The sequence below is a fragment of the Macrotis lagotis genome, chromosome X (assembly GCF_037893015.1).
Source record: "Macrotis lagotis isolate mMagLag1 chromosome X, bilby.v1.9.chrom.fasta, whole genome shotgun sequence".
Classification (NCBI taxonomy): domain Eukaryota; kingdom Metazoa; phylum Chordata; class Mammalia; order Peramelemorphia; family Peramelidae; genus Macrotis; species Macrotis lagotis.
In genome coordinates this window covers 82,345,506-82,363,032 of record NC_133666.1, presented here as the reverse complement: position 1 = coordinate 82,363,032, position 17,527 = coordinate 82,345,506, and the positions used below count along the sequence as shown (strand labels likewise).

At 38.3% G+C, this 17,527-nt stretch overlaps 1 protein-coding gene across 1 annotated transcript in view; it reads right to left on the bottom strand.

Moving 5' to 3' along the window:
* The window catches only part of TKTL1 (transketolase like 1), a 28,292-nt gene extending 11,408 nt beyond the window's left edge, over positions 1–16,884 (bottom strand). Inside the window, exons 1-6 of the mRNA XM_074208697.1 lie at positions 16,712–16,884; positions 11,382–11,499; positions 9,131–9,244; positions 2,919–3,016; positions 1,379–1,570; positions 614–741 (exon numbers count right to left, since the gene is read on the bottom strand). Coding sequence (XP_074064798.1) covers positions 614–741; positions 1,379–1,570; positions 2,919–3,016; positions 9,131–9,244; positions 11,382–11,499; positions 16,712–16,818 — 757 coding nt within the window. The 5' untranslated portion in view covers positions 16,819–16,884. The remainder of the gene's footprint in view (positions 1–613; positions 742–1,378; positions 1,571–2,918; positions 3,017–9,130; positions 9,245–11,381; positions 11,500–16,711) is intronic.
* Between the last annotated feature and the right edge of the window lie 643 nt (positions 16,885–17,527).

Genomic DNA, 17,527 nt, shown 5'->3' with positions numbered 1-17,527 from the left:
ACAAAGAAAAAATTTAGGCAAAAACATTGGCCAAGGGTAGCAATGCATCACCATTCTGCCCAAGGAGCACCCCTCTCCATTCTACCTAGAAGATATATATTTTATTATCTGTTATTCTAAGAGTAACTGATCTATATTAGTGAAGATAATTCCTTATCCATATGGAATACAAGTTTGTATGGAAAAAAAATTTCATCCCCTCTACTTCAATACCTATAGTAAGCATCTAATTTCAAGGAACTATGTTTGCATAGGAATATGCCCTCACATCTTAGAAATAGATAGATCAGGGCGGCTAGGTTGCACAGTGGATAGAGCACCGGCCCTGGAGTCAAGAGTACTTGGGTTCAAATCCAGCCTCAGACACTTAATAATTACCTAGCTGTATGGCCTTGGGCAAGCCACTTAACCCCATTTGCCTTGCAAAAAAAACCTAAAAAAAAAAAAAGAAATAGATAGATATCATCAGAGTATACCAACAACAAACATATATACACATGCAACCTATGGAGTTTATGTCTTTACTACACAAATCACAAAGTAAAATCGGTCACGCAATCACAAATAACATGTCGATGTCAGTGCCAAATTTGGGACAGTTCTCCTTGCTTACTTGGAATACCACGGCCTTTGAAGGTCTTGGCAACTATAGCAGTAGGTTGGTCCTTTACTTGAGTTGCCTGCCAAAAGACTTCACATAGCTGTTCCACATCATGACCATCCACAACATATGTCTTCCACCTAATAAAAGACAGTTAGTTATAGAAGACCTCTACCTTTTAAGGAGAGCAACCAAGGGATTCTCCTTAGTATTTCTTCACCCAGCTGTTTTTCTGGGCTTTATTATGTTCAAAAATGGATTATTCTGAAAGGAGAAATCAACTCTGAAATTTACTCCTCTTCAGCACCACCTGCTCCTGGGACCTTCTTTCCCTGATTGGAGAGGGCAGAAGGTGGACACTGGAGACTTCCTCTCAGATCCTCCATTTTTATTAAGGAAAGGACCCAGGGAAATCTCATTTCCTAACCAGTTACTTTTCTGGACTTCATAATCTCCAAAAATTCATCATTCTGCAAGATGAAATCAATCTTGAAATTCTCATCTCCTCAGATCATTTCCTACCCCAGCTGCAGGACTTCATCATGCCCCACCTCCCCCCAACCTTTTCAGTTGCTTTTCATGTATTGTCCCACACACACATACACACCACCCCCATTTAGATTGTGAATTCCTTGAAGCAGTACTATCTTATAGCTTTCTTTGTATCACTAGCACATGTATTTTATCACATAGTAGGCACTTAATAAATGTTTGCTGACTATTGAATTATGACACCTAGAAGACAAGGAAATTAGGAAAAGAAATGATGTTCCTTACCCAAAAGCTTCAAAGCGCTTCTGATAGATATCTGTGCAGTGCTGCAAAGGAGCGGCTTCACTTTGTCCTAAACGGTTCACATCAAAGATTGCCACGAGGTTGTCCAGCTTATAGTGAGAGGCAAAAGCCAAAGCTTCCCAGACAGAGCCTTCTGAGGATTCCCCATCTCCCATGAGGCAGTATACCCGGTAACTAGAATGCAAAAGAGACAAGTCATATCATCACTGCATGGTCCCAAGTTAAGATGAATCAGGTCAGTTCAAAAGAGAAAATCAGAGACAGGCTACAAAAAGATGCTTTCCTAAAGACATTTACTCAGCACCCTTCTTTACTATTCTGATATCTCTGCCTAAACAAAACATTAGACACTTAAAGTAGATTTTTGATAAGATTTATTAACAGAATTCTAAAGTTCTTCCTTAGGGTTTTTACTACTTTCAGGGCCACAAAAGGGAGGGGAGCCTAACTTTTTAGAAAATCAATTTCTATAAATGATAAGAAACAATAAAGGAAACTCAGCTGGATTTATACATTTGGGGGGCTTAATGCAGTTCCAAAAAATATGTATTTTTCATCTTTAAATGTTAAGAGGGGGAACAGCTAGGTGGTACAATGGATAGATCACTGGCCCTAGAGTCAGGAGGACCTGAGTTCAAATGCAGCCTCAGATATTTAATACTTGTTAACTGTATGACCTTGGGCAAGTAACTTAACTACATTGCCTTGCAAAAAAAACACAAAAAATTTCTTTAAACGTTAAGGGGCCTAAACTTCAGTCTAGTGGAGGGCAAACTCCAATAGGTTGTGCCACGCTAGACAGACTTTGAGTATAGTGACAGACTCTATGTCTGAACTTGGTTGCCAGATAATGGCTCCCTGTGACTATAGCAACTAAGTTACAGAGGTGCAGTGAGGTCTTTATTCCCTTCTATGGTACTGCACATTTTCCCCCTTAGTGCAAGACAGAAATTGAGAAGAGGTTCATTCTATATTAGCAAAAGATAAGGATTATGACTGGTATGAGGAACTTCTAGATGAAGAAATCTCCCTCTACCAATGCAGATTGGTACCTTCATTGCAACTTCCTAGAGCAATGAAAAGTTAAGTAACTTGCCAGCAGATGTCAGAGGGAGGACTTGAGTCCAAGTCTTCCCAGCTCCTAGGCCAGCCTTCTCTCTATTATACTATGCCATCTCTTGTAAATATTAATAAAACATGAACCAAAAAAGTATTGTAAAATTGTGATATGCCACTTTTAGGGTTAGTCTCTCAACTGTGTCTTTGCCAGTATTTCAAGGATGAAAGGATACAGGGCAAGAGTTAAATGTCCCCAGAAGCCATCTTTTGCATTATAAGCAGGTTACTTAAACTCTAATCCAAGACTAGAAATAGTTTAAGCATTTAATGCATTTATTGCCTTTCTACTTAGAATAATCTTAACCTGAAGATATCCACTGGATTTCCAAAGTGAAAAAAAAATCAAAAGGAAAGTTCTTCTAGAAAGCAAATGAATAAGTGGTCTTCCAGCTTGATCTCCTACCTGGCTTTATCAAAATATTTGCCAGTATAAGCCATTCCACAGGCAGCACCAAGTCCTTGCCCAAGAGAACCAGTTGCCACATCAACAAATGGAAGTCTCTGTCATAGAAATAAGGAAAGATAAAATGAATTGTAGCTATGAAACCCAACTGTCATACTACCAAGTTAGAGTAGACAAGATAGGTTGGCTCATTCTCTTTTTTCTCTCCATAGCACTTAAAGAAGCAGTACAGTGGCCTTGGAGTCAGGAAATTTGGGATGCAAATCTCAGCACTGTTATCTATCTGTGTTACCCTGGACAAGGCAATTATCTTCTTTGTACCCCCAGGAAACTCTTTAAGCCTATAAGACTGTAGAACAGATGCTGATTGTCATTTGCAGAGAGAGTTTGTGAACCTAAGTAGTTCCCCACCATATATACACACATTTTTTTAAAACCCCAAATGACCTCTCTCACTCAACTGTTACTGATGCTCATTTTCTACATCAAAGCAACACAAACCAAAACTTCCCTTTTAGATGACAACTTAAATAGAACTCCTTTTTGTACATCTTGTTATGTGAACAATCTTATTGTCACAGTCTCATCCTTCTACCTCTTCATCTAAATAGATCACAATCCTCTGCAAGAAGCACAATTGTGTTCTATTACCTAAGCAATGTGGAAAAGGAATGTGGAATTGGTAGGAAAGCAGGCCAAGAACACCAGTTATTCAAGAATAGCTAGACTCAGACACAAAGATATAAAGTTGATGCCAAAGCTTTCAAAATAAGGAGAAAGGATAAGAAGGGAAAGGAAAGAAGCAAGGATGGAGTACCTACTATGGGCCAGGTACTGTACAGCTAAAAGCACTGCTTTGGACAAATATGATCTCATTGGATCCTCACAACAACCCTCTGAGGGAGGTGCTATCGTTATTTTACAATTGAGGAAACTGAAACAAGCAGAGGTGAAGTGATTTGCCCAGTCACACAGGTAATGTCTGAGACAAGTCTTCCTTGTTCCAGTAAGAATTTAGGGTCAGCACCAGAAGCTGAGATGAAAGAATTCATTTAGTTAACTTTCCAATTATTCAATCTCTCCATCTATCTTTTCTTCTACTAGTAATTCTATTGCTAATATGAACTTCTGTTTCTCCCAAGCCACCTTCCTCTTATCTGTCCCCTGCCTTGGCTTTTTCTTAGAGCCCTTTTACTCTCCTACAATTTTATTCCAGAGGACTTTTTATCCTAATTTCTTCCCTTAAGACTCTTTCCCATTAGTACAGCTCCTACTTAATGTTTAATATTTTATTGCTTAATTATAGTTGTTTAATAAGATTGAATAATAGTTGACACATATTGTATCTTATAATTTGATATTTTATGAAACATAAATTTTTATAAAATATAGTTTTATCATATAAAATATAAATCTTATGTTTTTATATTTTGGGCAATGCTTAATAAATGTTTAAGGACTGACAAAGCACTTTATATACATGTCCATCCTTCATTTCAAAAAGAAATACCTTGAATGACAGTCTTTGTTTTTTATATCCTTCATTTCCACATATATCCCTCCCCTCCCTCTATTGACCAGTAAGTCATCCCATGTAACAAAGGACAGAAAAAAGTAGTTCAATAAAATCAACTAACATATCGACCATGACTGACAGGATATTCATATTCTCTTTCTCTCATTTCTCTCTTCCTGTTTCTCTCTCTAACTCTCTGTCCTCTGTCTCTCTCTCCCTGTCACTCTGTCTCCACTCCCTCTCTCTGACTCTCTCTTTCTGTCTTTCTGTATATGCATGTTTGTCTGTCTGTCTATCTCTCCCCCTCTCTCCCTGCCGTCTCTCTCCTACCTTCTTTCTGTCTCTCCTCTGTTTCTCTCTCTCAATATCCATCGCCCTGTCATTCTTTCTCCATCTCTCTGTCTTCCTTTCTGTCTCCATCTGTCTCTCATCATCTCTGTCTCTATCTCTCCCTGTCCCCCTCTCTGTTGCAGTCTCTGTCTCTGTCTCATTTCTCTGTATCTCCATCTCTCTTTCTGTCTCCATCTCTCTCACTCTCTCTGTCTTTTCTTCTTTCTGTCTTTCTTCCCCTCTCTTTTTCTCTGTCTTCATCTCTCTCTCTCAACCTGACTCTCTGCTCCATCTGTCTCTGTGTATCTTTCTCTCTGTCACTGTCTCTTTGTCTCTCTTGTCTCTTTCTTTACCTCTCATTCTCTGTCTCTCTATTTCTTTCTGTTTTTCTGTTTCTGACTCCCTGTCTGTCTCTCTATCTCTGTCTCTTTCCTCTCTCACTGTCTGTGTCTCTGTCTCTCTCTCATTATCTGTCTCTGTGTTTCTGTCTCTTTACATCTCTCTGTCTCTCTTTGCTTCTGTTTCTGTGTGTCTCCCCTCTGTGTCTATGTCTTTAATCTGTCTCTCTCTTTCTGTATCTATCTCTTTGTGTCTGTTTCTGCCTCTGTATGGGTGTCTCTTTTTCTCTCTTTCTCTGTCTTTGTTTCTATCTCCTTGTCTCTGTCTTTCTGTGTCTGTCTCTGTGTCTCTTTCTCATTCTCTATCTTTATTTTTGTCTGTTTCTATTTGTCTCTCTCTATGTCTCTATCTCCCTCTGTTTCTCTATCTGTCTCTGTCTCTCATGTTCTCTTTCTCACTGGTTCTCTCACTTTCTATATCTGTCTCTTTCTCTCTTTGTCTCTTTCTCTGTGTCTGCCCCTCTATCCCTCTCTGTCTCTCTCTGGATTTGTCTCAGTCTTTTTCTTTTTTCTGTTTCTCTGTATGTCTTTGTTTCTGTCTCTGTTTCTATTCTGTCTCTATTTCTCTGTTTCTCTTGGTGTCTCTCTCTACCTTTGTGTCTCTCTGACTGTTTCTATTTGTCTCTCTATCAGTGTGTGTGTGTGTGTGTATGTGTCTGTCTCTTTCATTCTCTCTTTTATCTCTGTTTCTCTGTCTCTATGTCTTTGTCTCCCTTTCTCCATTTTTCTGTTTCTATGTGTGTGTGTCTCTCTCTGTCTCCTCTGTCACTGTTTTTCTCTGCCATATCTTTGTCTCTCTGTCTCTCTGTCTCTCTCTCTCTCTGTCACTTTCTCTGTTTCTCTCTGTGTATCTTAATCCATCTCTTTCTCTCTATCCCTCTGTCTCTCTCTGTCTTTCTTTCTTTGTCTCTCTATCTCTGTCCTCTTCTGTCTCTGGCTTTCTTCATATGTCTTTCTGTCTCTCTGTCTCCTTGCCTCTATCTGTTTTTCTCTCTGTGTGTCTTCCTCTGCTCATCTTTTTCTGCATGTCTGTTTCTCTCTATAGCTCTGTGTATTTCTGTCTCTCTATCTCTCTGTCTCTCTATGTTTGTTTCTCTCTGTGTGTATCTCTCTCCCTCTCTCTTCTTTCTCTATGTCTCTCTCTCTCTTTTATTCTCTCTGTCTTACTCACTGTCTCTTTGTTTTTCTGTCTCTGCTCTCTCTGGGTCTGTCAGTCTGTCTCTCTCTGTATCTCTGTCTCGATGTCTCTTTTTCTCTCTGTCTCTGCCTCTTTTCTCTGCTTCTCTGCCTCTGTCTTTATCTTTGTCTCTATGTATCTGTCTCTCTCTTTGTCTCTTTTATCTTTCTACCTCAATGTATCTCTCTATCTCCCTCCCCATCCCCAGACCAAATATGGTGTCATAATTGTTTGAGCTTTACTTGTATTCTCCAAGCTTTTGCTGCTGATTTCTTTAGTCAGGAGCTTGAAAATCAAAGTCCAAGACAGCCCTAAATTGGTATAAATTTAGATATATTGAAAATTTGCAGGTCCCTCTCCTGAGATCCTTAAAGAAATCAGCAGCAAAAGCTTGGAGAATACAAGTAAAGCTCAAATAAGGCCCAGACATTCCTCCAGAAGGAAACAGAGCCAGGACCTAACACTGAGTCTCAATTCAGGAAGAATAGCTTGAACACAAATGTAAACAAAGATTCCAGCAATAGAGCTATACTAGAAATAAGGGTACCCAGGAAACAAACTCAAAAGAATTCTACAATGAAAACCTTGAAGAAAAACAGAGCAAGAGTTTTTAAATTAAAAAGGTTTTAAAAATACTTTACAATTAAATGCTGGAGAAAATAACTGGAAAATAAACTAGAGTTTTAGGGGAAAGATTTCTCTTTTGGCAAGTTAATAGTTTAGTACAAGATGTACAAAACCTTATCCAAATAATAGATATCCTGAAAATGAGAGTGGATCAAACAGATGTTAATGACTAGGAAACAACAAGAAATATTAAAGTAAATAGACTGACAAAAATGGAAGAAAATGCAAAGCACAAAAAAATTGAGTTGGAAAACAAATTAGAGATATAAATTTGCAATTACTGAGTTACCCAGTGATAAATGGTCAAATATATGAACAGAGTTTTGAAAGAAAGAAAGCCAAACTATATGTGAAAAAATGTTCCAAATCACTAATAATTAGAGAAATGTAAATTAAAGCAATTCTGAGTTTCCATATCACACCCATCAGATGGGCAAAAGTGACAGATTAGAGGGGCTGCAGGAAAGCAATCTGGAATTAGACCCTCTTAAGTTACTAAAAACTCTGCATGTCCTTTGACCCATCTATACAATTAGTAGACCCAGGCCCATGCTAGGAGCAGCTAGGTAGTACAGTGGATATAGAGCACTGGTCTTAGACTCAGGAGGACAAACGAATTTGAATCTTGCCTCAGACACTTGACACTTACTAGCTGTGTGACTTTGAGCAAGTCACTTCATCCTACTTGCCTCAAATCCAGGACTACCTCCAGTCATCTTGATTCATATCTAGTCACTGGATTCTGGATTCTGGAGGAGAAAGTGAGACTGGTGACTTGGCACAGCCCCACCCCCTCTCACTCAAATCCAGTTCATGTGCTTGTCATAGTCTTTGAAAATGAAGGACATCTGGGCAGCAAGGTGGTGTAGTGGATAAAACAACGGCCCTGGAGTGAGGAGTACCTGGGTTCAAATCCGATCTCAGACACTTAATAATTACCTAGCTGTGTGGCCTTGGGCAAGCCACTTAACCCCATTTGCCTTGCAAAAACTAAAAAAAAAAAAAAAAAGAATGAAGGGCAAAGGGCAGCTAGGTGGCACAGTGTATAGAGCACTGTCCTTGGAGTAAGGAGGACCTGAGTTCAAATCTAGCCTCAAACACTTAATAATTACCTAGCTGTGTGACCTTGGGCAAATCACTTAACCTTACCTTGCAAAAAAAAAAAAGAATGAAGGACAAAATATCATCAGGCCCATACTCCAAAGAAAGAGGAAAAGAATTCACAGGTACAAATATATTTATGGCAGCTTTTTTTGTAGCAAAGAACTAGAATAGTTGAACAACTTACAGTAAATGAATGTTGGGGCAGCCAACAGAGTGGATAAAATGCTAAGCCTGAAGTCAGGAAGACCTGCATTCAATTCCAACCTCAGACACTTACTATCTGTGTGACCCTGGGCCAAGTCCCTTCACTCTTTGCCTCAGTTCCCACTGTAAAATGAGCTGAAGAAGAAAACAGCAAACCACTCCAGTGTCTTTGTCAAGAAAACCCCAAATGGGATCATGAGGAGTCAGATACAACTAAACAATAACAAACTGATGAATGTAATGGAATACTATTATGCTGTAAAAAAAAAAATGAAGAAAGACAGATTAAGAGAAATTTGGGAAGATTTTTATGAACCAATGTAGACTGAAGCAAGCAGAACCAGGAGAATAATTTATTGAGTAAAAACAAATAATTGAAAAATTTAAAAATTATGATCAATGCAATGGCCAACCATGAATCCAGAGGACTGATGATAGAACATGCTACCTACCTTCTGACAGTTTTGTAGAACTTACCATCTCAGTGGCCCAGGCACTTTTGAAAAATGTAAGTTTCAGAGGAAAATGTATTGGTGGGGGAAATTCCCTTTTTGTAGAACAAAAAAAAATGGAATGAAAATAAAAACACAAAGAACAAAAGCAAACCACACCCTGGAATGTCTCCTTTATTGTTTGTTTGTTTTGCTATTTTGGAAGCAAATGGCAAGGATGAAATCACTTTCAGCAATTCTAATACCTAGTCTTCTCATATCTCCCTGTTATTACCACCACAGTCTGATTTTTCTACTTCTTTTCTTCACTCCAATCTCCAATGATTTGAAGTATCTACTTACATTTAAATCATCAGCAAAAACTATATACCCCATCCTCCACTATGAGTGTCAGGAGAACTTACAGGTGTAGGATGGCCCTCGAAGTCACTGTCAATTTTCCTCAAATTCAAAAGGTCAGCTTGGTTCACATCACCAGCCTCAGCCCAGGCAGCATACAGGATAGGAGCAGCATGACCCTGTAAGAGAACTCTCATTTGTAAGAAAAGCAATTCAAAGCTTCTCATGACATTTGTTAAGGAATCCCAGAAGTAATAAAGTTCACTCATGTCCAAACTGAAGATTTTACAAATGTTCTCTGGTCAACAAAGAATTTAATTTAAGAAAATATCACAGGGATTATACTCATAATATCCTTGTAGGATGGAGGAGGACTAGATATCATTGTATACATTTCTCAGTCCCCAGATGAAAACTAAAATGTTAAGGTCTTGGAAAGTGCTAGATTTCAAGTCAGAAAACCTGGATCTGTATCCTTATACAACACTGATGTGATCTTGGACAAGTCATTGAATTTCAGTTTCTTCCTCTGTAAATAGGGACTAGATGACCTTGGACATCCTATTGAGCTCTAAATCCATGATGTGAAAATTAGTATTTCCCTTCCTCCCTCCAATCTTGGTTACAGTGTACTTCAAGTTAAGTAAATCCATATCTAATTTCCTAGTCAGCTCGTGGAAATCAAATGGGAAATAACTAGAGTAGGGAGAAATAGCAAATGTAAGTATACAAATAAATTCAAAGTAAGGGTGGGGATGAGGGGGGAAACACTAGCAGTTGTTATTACATTCCAGTTGCCTTAGATACAGCGCCTCAATGGTGATCTTAGAAAGAAAAAAATCTTAGAAAGATTTTACTTACTTTGAGTTTTACAATTTTTCCCCTAATTTTGCTTCCCTCCCCCACCCCCCACAGAAGGCAATCTGTCAGTCTTTACATTGTTTCTAATGGTATACATTGATCTAAGTTGAATGTGATGAGAGAGAAATCATATCCTTAAGGAAGAAACATAAAGTATAAGAGATAGCAAAATCATATAATAAGATAATGGGTTTTTTCCTAAATTAAAGGTAATAGTCTTTGGTCTTTGTTCAAACTCCACAATTCCTTCTCTGGATACAGAGATAGCCCAAAATTGTCACTGATTGTTTCACTGATGGAATGGGGGCTTGGCTTTCTCACCAGTAAAATAAGGTGGCTGAACTATATCCTCTCAAAGGTTCTTTTAAAAGAATCTTGAGAATTAATCTTATCAGTAACCAACATCCCCCTTCCATCCCCTCAGCCCTCCACCCCTCACATTGAAGTAAGAACACATGGGGATATTAGGTTCTAAACAACTAGAGTCCCATGTGTGAATAAAGATGACCTTTGTGAGCAAGCCTCATCTCAGTCTAGAGAATCAAAGTAGGGACAGTCAAATTGAACAAGACTGCTGTAAAATAGTGCCCAACAGTTAACGATTTTGAGTTTCAAGATACTTATTAAAAACAATATATTACCTCCGATGAAAGAACTGTTGGAGTCTGAATGAAGATCAAAGTACAAATTTCTCTTATTTTTCTTGAATTTTTTTGGTCTACATTTTGTATTATAATATGGCTAATATGGAAATGTTTTGCACGACTGCCCATGCATAATCTACATCAAATTGTCTTCTTAAGGAGGGGGAGGTGAGATAGGGAAAGAATTTGGAACTCAAAATTTTTAAAAATGTTAAAAAATGTACATGTAATTGAGAAAAAATAAAATAAAAATTCAAAGTTAAAAAAACTTGAAACTCTCTGGGATGAGGCAGAAAGAAGACTGCAAGGGAAAATTTTTGTGATATAACAACAAAAGATATCAATAAAAATCTATTTAAAACAACAAAAAAGGAAATATGAAACATAAACCAAATTCTATACCAAGCCTATATTTTAACACTTTGTTTATAAATTAAAAAATATTTTTTGTCAGTATTAAACAGTTCAACAACAGTAATGGGAAAAAAAATTTTATCTGTAAAAATGATATTAAAGAAGTCTTTATTGTGACTGCCCCCCAGAGACTTTTCCCTCTGACCTGCAGCTTAAAACTTCCTTGTGTGTTGTCTCCCTCCTTTAGAATGGAAGTTCCTAGAGAGCAGGGTCTTTCTTTTTATTTGTAACCTTGTATTTTGCTCACAGTAAATGCTTAATAAATGATTATTCATCCAAAAAAAAACAACATAAAAGGGCAAGATAATCCATCACAGTTATTAAGCCATCTTTTTTTCAGAATTGTCTTCAAAAAACCCTCATTAGCAGTAACATCCAGGTACCCTACACCTCTTACCTTTGACAGAATAAATCGGTCATTGTTTGGATTTCCTGGTTCTTTTGGTTTATATTTCATCGTGTAGAAGAACAGCACAGACATGATTTCAGCTGCACTGCAGCAAGATGTGGGGTGACTGAAAGAAAAACAATACTTTCCATTTTTATTCAAAACTAAACCAGTCATTGACAAGTTATACAACTTACTGATCAGCCTTTTTCAGACCAACTAACAAAGCCATTTCTCCTGGCCTAGGATGGCTCCTGCCAGGGGACAAGAAACCAAGAATCATTCCCTAATATTTTACTAACTCTACTGCCTTTTACTTTAAAATCAAAGTTGTCCACTGTACTTTTCTCAAATCAAAAGAAAAATTTAGCAAGCAACTACAATATGCAGAGTAATTCCATCTTCTAGGACATGGCTTGACAAGTAGCAAGGGTATTCTCTCACTTGAATTGATCTGCAGAATTTTCAGAAGGCCAGGAATTTATTTCAGTAGCATAATAAAATATCAAATCCACCAGAACAACATCAAATACACAACATTGACATCTTTCAGAAAGTACTGAATGTACTGTGAAGATCAGTGATATTTCTCTAGCTTTCTTAACAAATCAATGTGCTTTTAATTGTTAGAAAGTTTCTAAGAACAGTACTTTGCTATTAAGGTCAGTAGTATGAAAAAAAATCTAACAGGGCAGACTGATGCAAATGGATGAAAGGCATGAAGATGCCCTTTGTAGGATTTCCTGTACTAGCACTTAATTTTAGTCTGTGCCTGACCTAAACCATCAATCTTTGGATAGATATACTTAGCACTAACTTCTTTGCCATCCCTAGAACTTGTGAATACTTTAAAAAGTTGCCTCCATCTCATATATAAAATGAGGCACCTTTTCTGCATACTGCATATTAAATACACAAAAACAATTCCATTATTTTCTTAAAAGGTATCAAAACTGATCGCCATTTGTAAATCAGTTCCTACAGAACCTAAGCTTCACTATTATTGTCTGATAAAAATTCTTTGCAGCATCTCTTAAATACACTGTCTCCACTCAGGTAGAGGCCCTATCCACTTCACACATGACATACTGAAATAGTGGGTGGAGGGCCTGCCTATCTCCAATCTCTGCTCACTCTAATCTATCCTCCATTCAGCCAAAAAAATGATTTTCCTAAAGTGTAGGTTCAACTATGTCACACACACACACACACACACACACACATACACACTCAATAAACTCCAGTAGCTCCCTATTACCTCCAAGATCATATATAAAATGCCCCATTTGTCATTCAAAGTCCTTCATCACCTTACCAGTCTTTTTACACCTTCCTCCTCAGCATGTACTCTTCAATCCAGCAACACTGGCTTCCTAGCTGTTCCAGAAACAAAACACCTCATCTCTCAATTCCAGACTGTCTCTCTCAGGTTTTCCCCCCATGCTCAGTACCCTCCCTCCTCTGCTCTGAGGGCAAGGACTATCTTTTGCATCTTTTTGCACCCTCGGTACTTAGCATAGTGTCTGGAAAATAGTAGGCATTTAATAAATGTTGATTGATTGATCCTGATGGTCTGTACTTTCTTCTGTTCTATACATTTTAAGTGTTTCATTAAACTCATTTTTGACATTACTTTTATTAAACTCTTCTCTTCCCCAAACCTCCCTCCATTTAAAAAACAAATAAAAACCTCTTGCAATAACTAAACAAAACATATCCATATGGTTTCCATATCCAACCATGAATGTCTCCCTGTACCTTTCCATCACCTCTCTGTCAGGTGAGTAACATGCTTCAATCAATCTCTGTGGAAAAATGATTGCTCTCTGCATTGATCTTAAGTCTAAGTCAGTTTTCTTGACAATATTATCATCCTTGTATAAACTGTTCTCTTAATCCTGCTCATTTCCCTCTGCATCAGTTTGTTCTACCCAGGATTCTCTAAAAATGTTCTTATATTTATTTACCACAATTTTTTCAGTCATTCCTCAACTGATGGCCACTTCCTCAGATTCTAGTTCTTTGCTTTTTTCCTTCTCTTTTTACTCTCTCCTTTGGGATCAGGAAGTTTGTTTTGCTTGTGACTATTCCCATTTTGACATTTTTCTCCCACATAACCCCAGTCTCCCATCTCTGTTTGTTTCCCAGTCGAGGATGATGTATTCTACACCAAATTGTGTGTGTGTGTGTGTATACAATGCTTCTTTGTCCATTTCAGATAAGAGTGTAAAGTTCATCTGATGCCCATTTCCCCTACTCTCTCCTCTGTGTACAAAGTACTCTAGGGTATTCTTCTACCTCATTCATAAAAAACAGCAAGTTCCATTCCCTTATTCTTTTGTAACAGTAATCTTCCTCTTCAGTTTGAAACTTCAGAACATATTCAACCTACCCAATCCCACCTTCCAGGGTCCTCTGTCTGTTTTATTCAACTCCCTCCATATTCTTTGAATATATTAAGGTTCTGAAGGGACCCTTTCTCCCCCTTTTAGAATATTAGCAGTTTATCATCATATAGGCCCTTCTAACTGCTCAAAAAAATTTCCTTTTCTAGGTTTCTCTAGGCATTTTGAAATGAAAATGCAACAGTCCAATCAGCTCTAAGTCTTTTTGCCAGAAATACTTAAAAGTCTTTTTTTTCCATAGGACTGTACTTAGCTTCATAGAGTAAGCTATCCTTGGTCATAAGCCTATGTCTTTTGACATTTGGAATAGTGTATTCCAAGTTCTTCTCTGGCATATGGTAGAAGATATCAGATTTTCTATGATCGTGACTGTTACCTCTTGATACCTGAATGACTTATTTCCAAAAACCCAGAAAATTTTTTTTCTTTGATGCAGAACTTCGAGATTTGGACTATGACATTCATTTCCTTTTAGGGTTCCTTTCAGGAAGTGAGTAGCTTATAGGGGAGATCTGTGTTTTTGTTGCATCCTTGAAAGGCCTTGCAGGATATATCTATATATCTCTATGTGTGTATGTGTGTTGGGTATATATTGTGTGTATGTATAGATATGTATTTTATTTGTATGTGTATATGTGTTTTGTGTATGTGTGTATTATGCATTGTGTATGTACAGGTATATATGTTGCATGTATATGTGTGTTGGGTGTGTGAGTATATGGGTGCATGGGTATATATTTATATGTGTGTATACATGTGTGGTGTACATGTGTTGGTACGTGTTTATGTATGTATTGTGTGTAGTATGTATGTGTATATATGAATATATATTCTGTGTGTATTATATGTATTATATTGTGTTGTGTGTATGTGTGGGTATATATTTTATGTGTGTGTTGAGTGTATTTTGTATTATGCATGTGTATATAATTAAATTTATATTTTATTGTATATGTATATGTGTATTATGTGCCCAGGTATATTATTCATGTGCATCTGTATGGGCATGTATTTTGTGCATATATGTTTCTATTGTGTGTATAGGTATATTGTGCATATGTGTATGTATGAGTATATGTTTTATATGTGTATTGTGTGTATGGGTATGTTGTGCATGTGTGTATGTGTATGTATTTTATATGTGTGTTGTGTATATGTGTATTGTGTTATGTATAGGTATCTATTTTATATGTGTATGTATAAGTATTGTGTGTTGTGTATGTATATGTATAGATATATATTTATGTGTGTTTTGTGTGTGTTGGTATTCTGTGTATAAGCATGTACTTTATTGTGTTGATGTGTCATTTGTGTGTGCACATGTGTGCGCATGGATGTTTGTGTATGTATGTTTGTGTTGTGTGTTTTGTGTGTATGCATGTATAGTTATTGTGTGTATTATGTGTGTACAAATGTACATCTTATATGAATATATGGGGCATGTATATGTATATTTTGCAGGTGTGTCGTGTGTGTATGTATAGGTTCTATTTTATATGTGTGCATGGATGTGTATTGTACATATGTAGAGGCAGATATAAAATATGTACCTATATATTGTATGTACATATAAGCATGCATTATGTCTGTGTGTATGTATAGGCATCTGTTTTATATGTGTGTGTATAAGTCTTGTGTGTTGTATATATGTGTGTATGATTCATGTATTCATGTAGAGGTGTATGTTATGTATGTGTGTGAGCATGTTTCGTATGTGTTGTGTATATACCATGCATTATGTATGTGTAGATATATATTTTATAGTGTACATTATATATGTATAGGTATATGTAAAATATAGACCTATATATGGATATTGTATATATTGTGTGCATATGTATATGTCTCATATTCTTTATGTGTATATTCAGTATGTGTATGTATGGGTATATATTTTGATTGTGTGATGGATGTGTATATCATGCATGTGTATGTATTTGTCTCTGGCCTTTCCTGTGCACATCCAGAGTCTCCCCCTACACTAATTGGTTTTACTGACTGGTCCCTTTCCTTATTTTCTGTGAGCTAATTAATGGCTGCCTATCTGTGTAGTTCTGGGTTGGAAGCTCTTTACTATTGGTTTCTCAATGGGATTTCTTGATGTTTGTTTTAATATGGTGCCAATGTCCAGTGCTTGCCACAGTATATTAACTCTAGTGGAAATTTCATAAGGGTTTGCAGCTTTTTGCTGCAATAGGTATGAGGGAGGTGAGCATCCTGCCTTTTTTTTTTTGCTTCGGCAGCCATCTTAGTAGCAATCCCCCAAGATGTAGTCTTTGGATGAGAAATCAAAAAATGTCCAAAGTGACCCCCAAAATGACCCCCGCCATTGCCATTATCTTAGGTCTTTAGTAGGAATCTCGATAGAAATACAAAATCAAAGCAAATAATTTAAGTTCTCTCTGAGAAAACATGTTTTCCCTATGTCTCCCTGCATCCCCTCTGCCCTGCCCCGCCTCTTGCCAAGCAATAGATTTGAAACTTGCTCCCCGACTCAGAAATGAACGCCATTCTGTAATCAGAAAAAAGCAAAATATTCCCAAACTTAAAAGAACAAAAGAACTGCACGAAGTTCATGGAAAGCATGAGATGTACTGGGTAGGGACCAAAAGGCAGCTCGTTGTGAAGGGCCTGCGGGCGGGGCCTTAAGGGGCGGTGGCCACCTTGCGGAGCATCCACCCGAACAATGAGCCAGCTCTGCCCAACCTCAATCTGCCTGGGGATGGAGATGGAGCTGCACAGAGCCCCCGCCCGGCATGGCCCCCGCCGCAGAGAACCCGCAGGAGAGCGCCTAACCTTCCGCACCCTCCGCTTCGCCGAGTCTGCCGATCCCGGGACAACGGGGCGGGGGCGAGTGGGGGGGGGGGTCGCGCGGGAAACCGCTTTCTCCCAAGCTAAGCCTTCCTTCCCCTCCAAGAAAGAATGCGACATTACCCTGAATTGGAGGCACATGTAGCCCGGATGGAGTGGATCCTCAAGCGGTTGGCCACGTCCCGGAGGGCCTGGAGGATCTCCTCCTGGGGCCGGGGGAAGCTAGCCATGACGCCGCCCGCTCAGAGAACAGGAGCCCGATGTATTCCACTTGGCCCAGAGCTGGTCCTTCACGCCTCCCAGGCCACGCCTCCTCGAGGAAATGATCTCACCACAGCTGGGCGGTGGTGGAGAAGAGAAGCAGGGCAGGGCCCAGGACCGACCTGGGTTCCCTTCCTCCTGTCACTCAAGAAGAGCCGCTGCACCAGTCTACATCTACCTCGAAATTGCAGATGTACATGTCTAACCCTAACCTCTCGACTTGCAACTGCAGCTATCTCTAAGACATTTCAAACTGTTTCAAAGACATCTTAAATTCAACATGTCCAAAGTGAAATAATTATCCCCCCAATCTTCCCTTCTCCCTCATTTTCCTATTACTCTCTAGGGTACCATTAACCTCTCAGGTACCCAACCTAGGAATCATCTTCAACTCCTCACTATCTTTCACCACAAACACATACACACATTTAATCTGTTGCCAGGTCCCATGAGTGCCACAAATTAATGTTAACTGTATTTTTTACTGAGCCAGTCTCTAACCTAGGCAAGACAGAGCAGACCAGAGACAGAGTACCAATAATCAAGTAACAATTTATTAATTACTTTCTTTGCAAGGAACCAATTTGCAAATCATTGGATTATTCCTTCATTGGAGCTCTGTCTTGCTGTACTTCCAGCTGAGAATTTATACATGATCATAAGTGGGAAGGGCAGAGA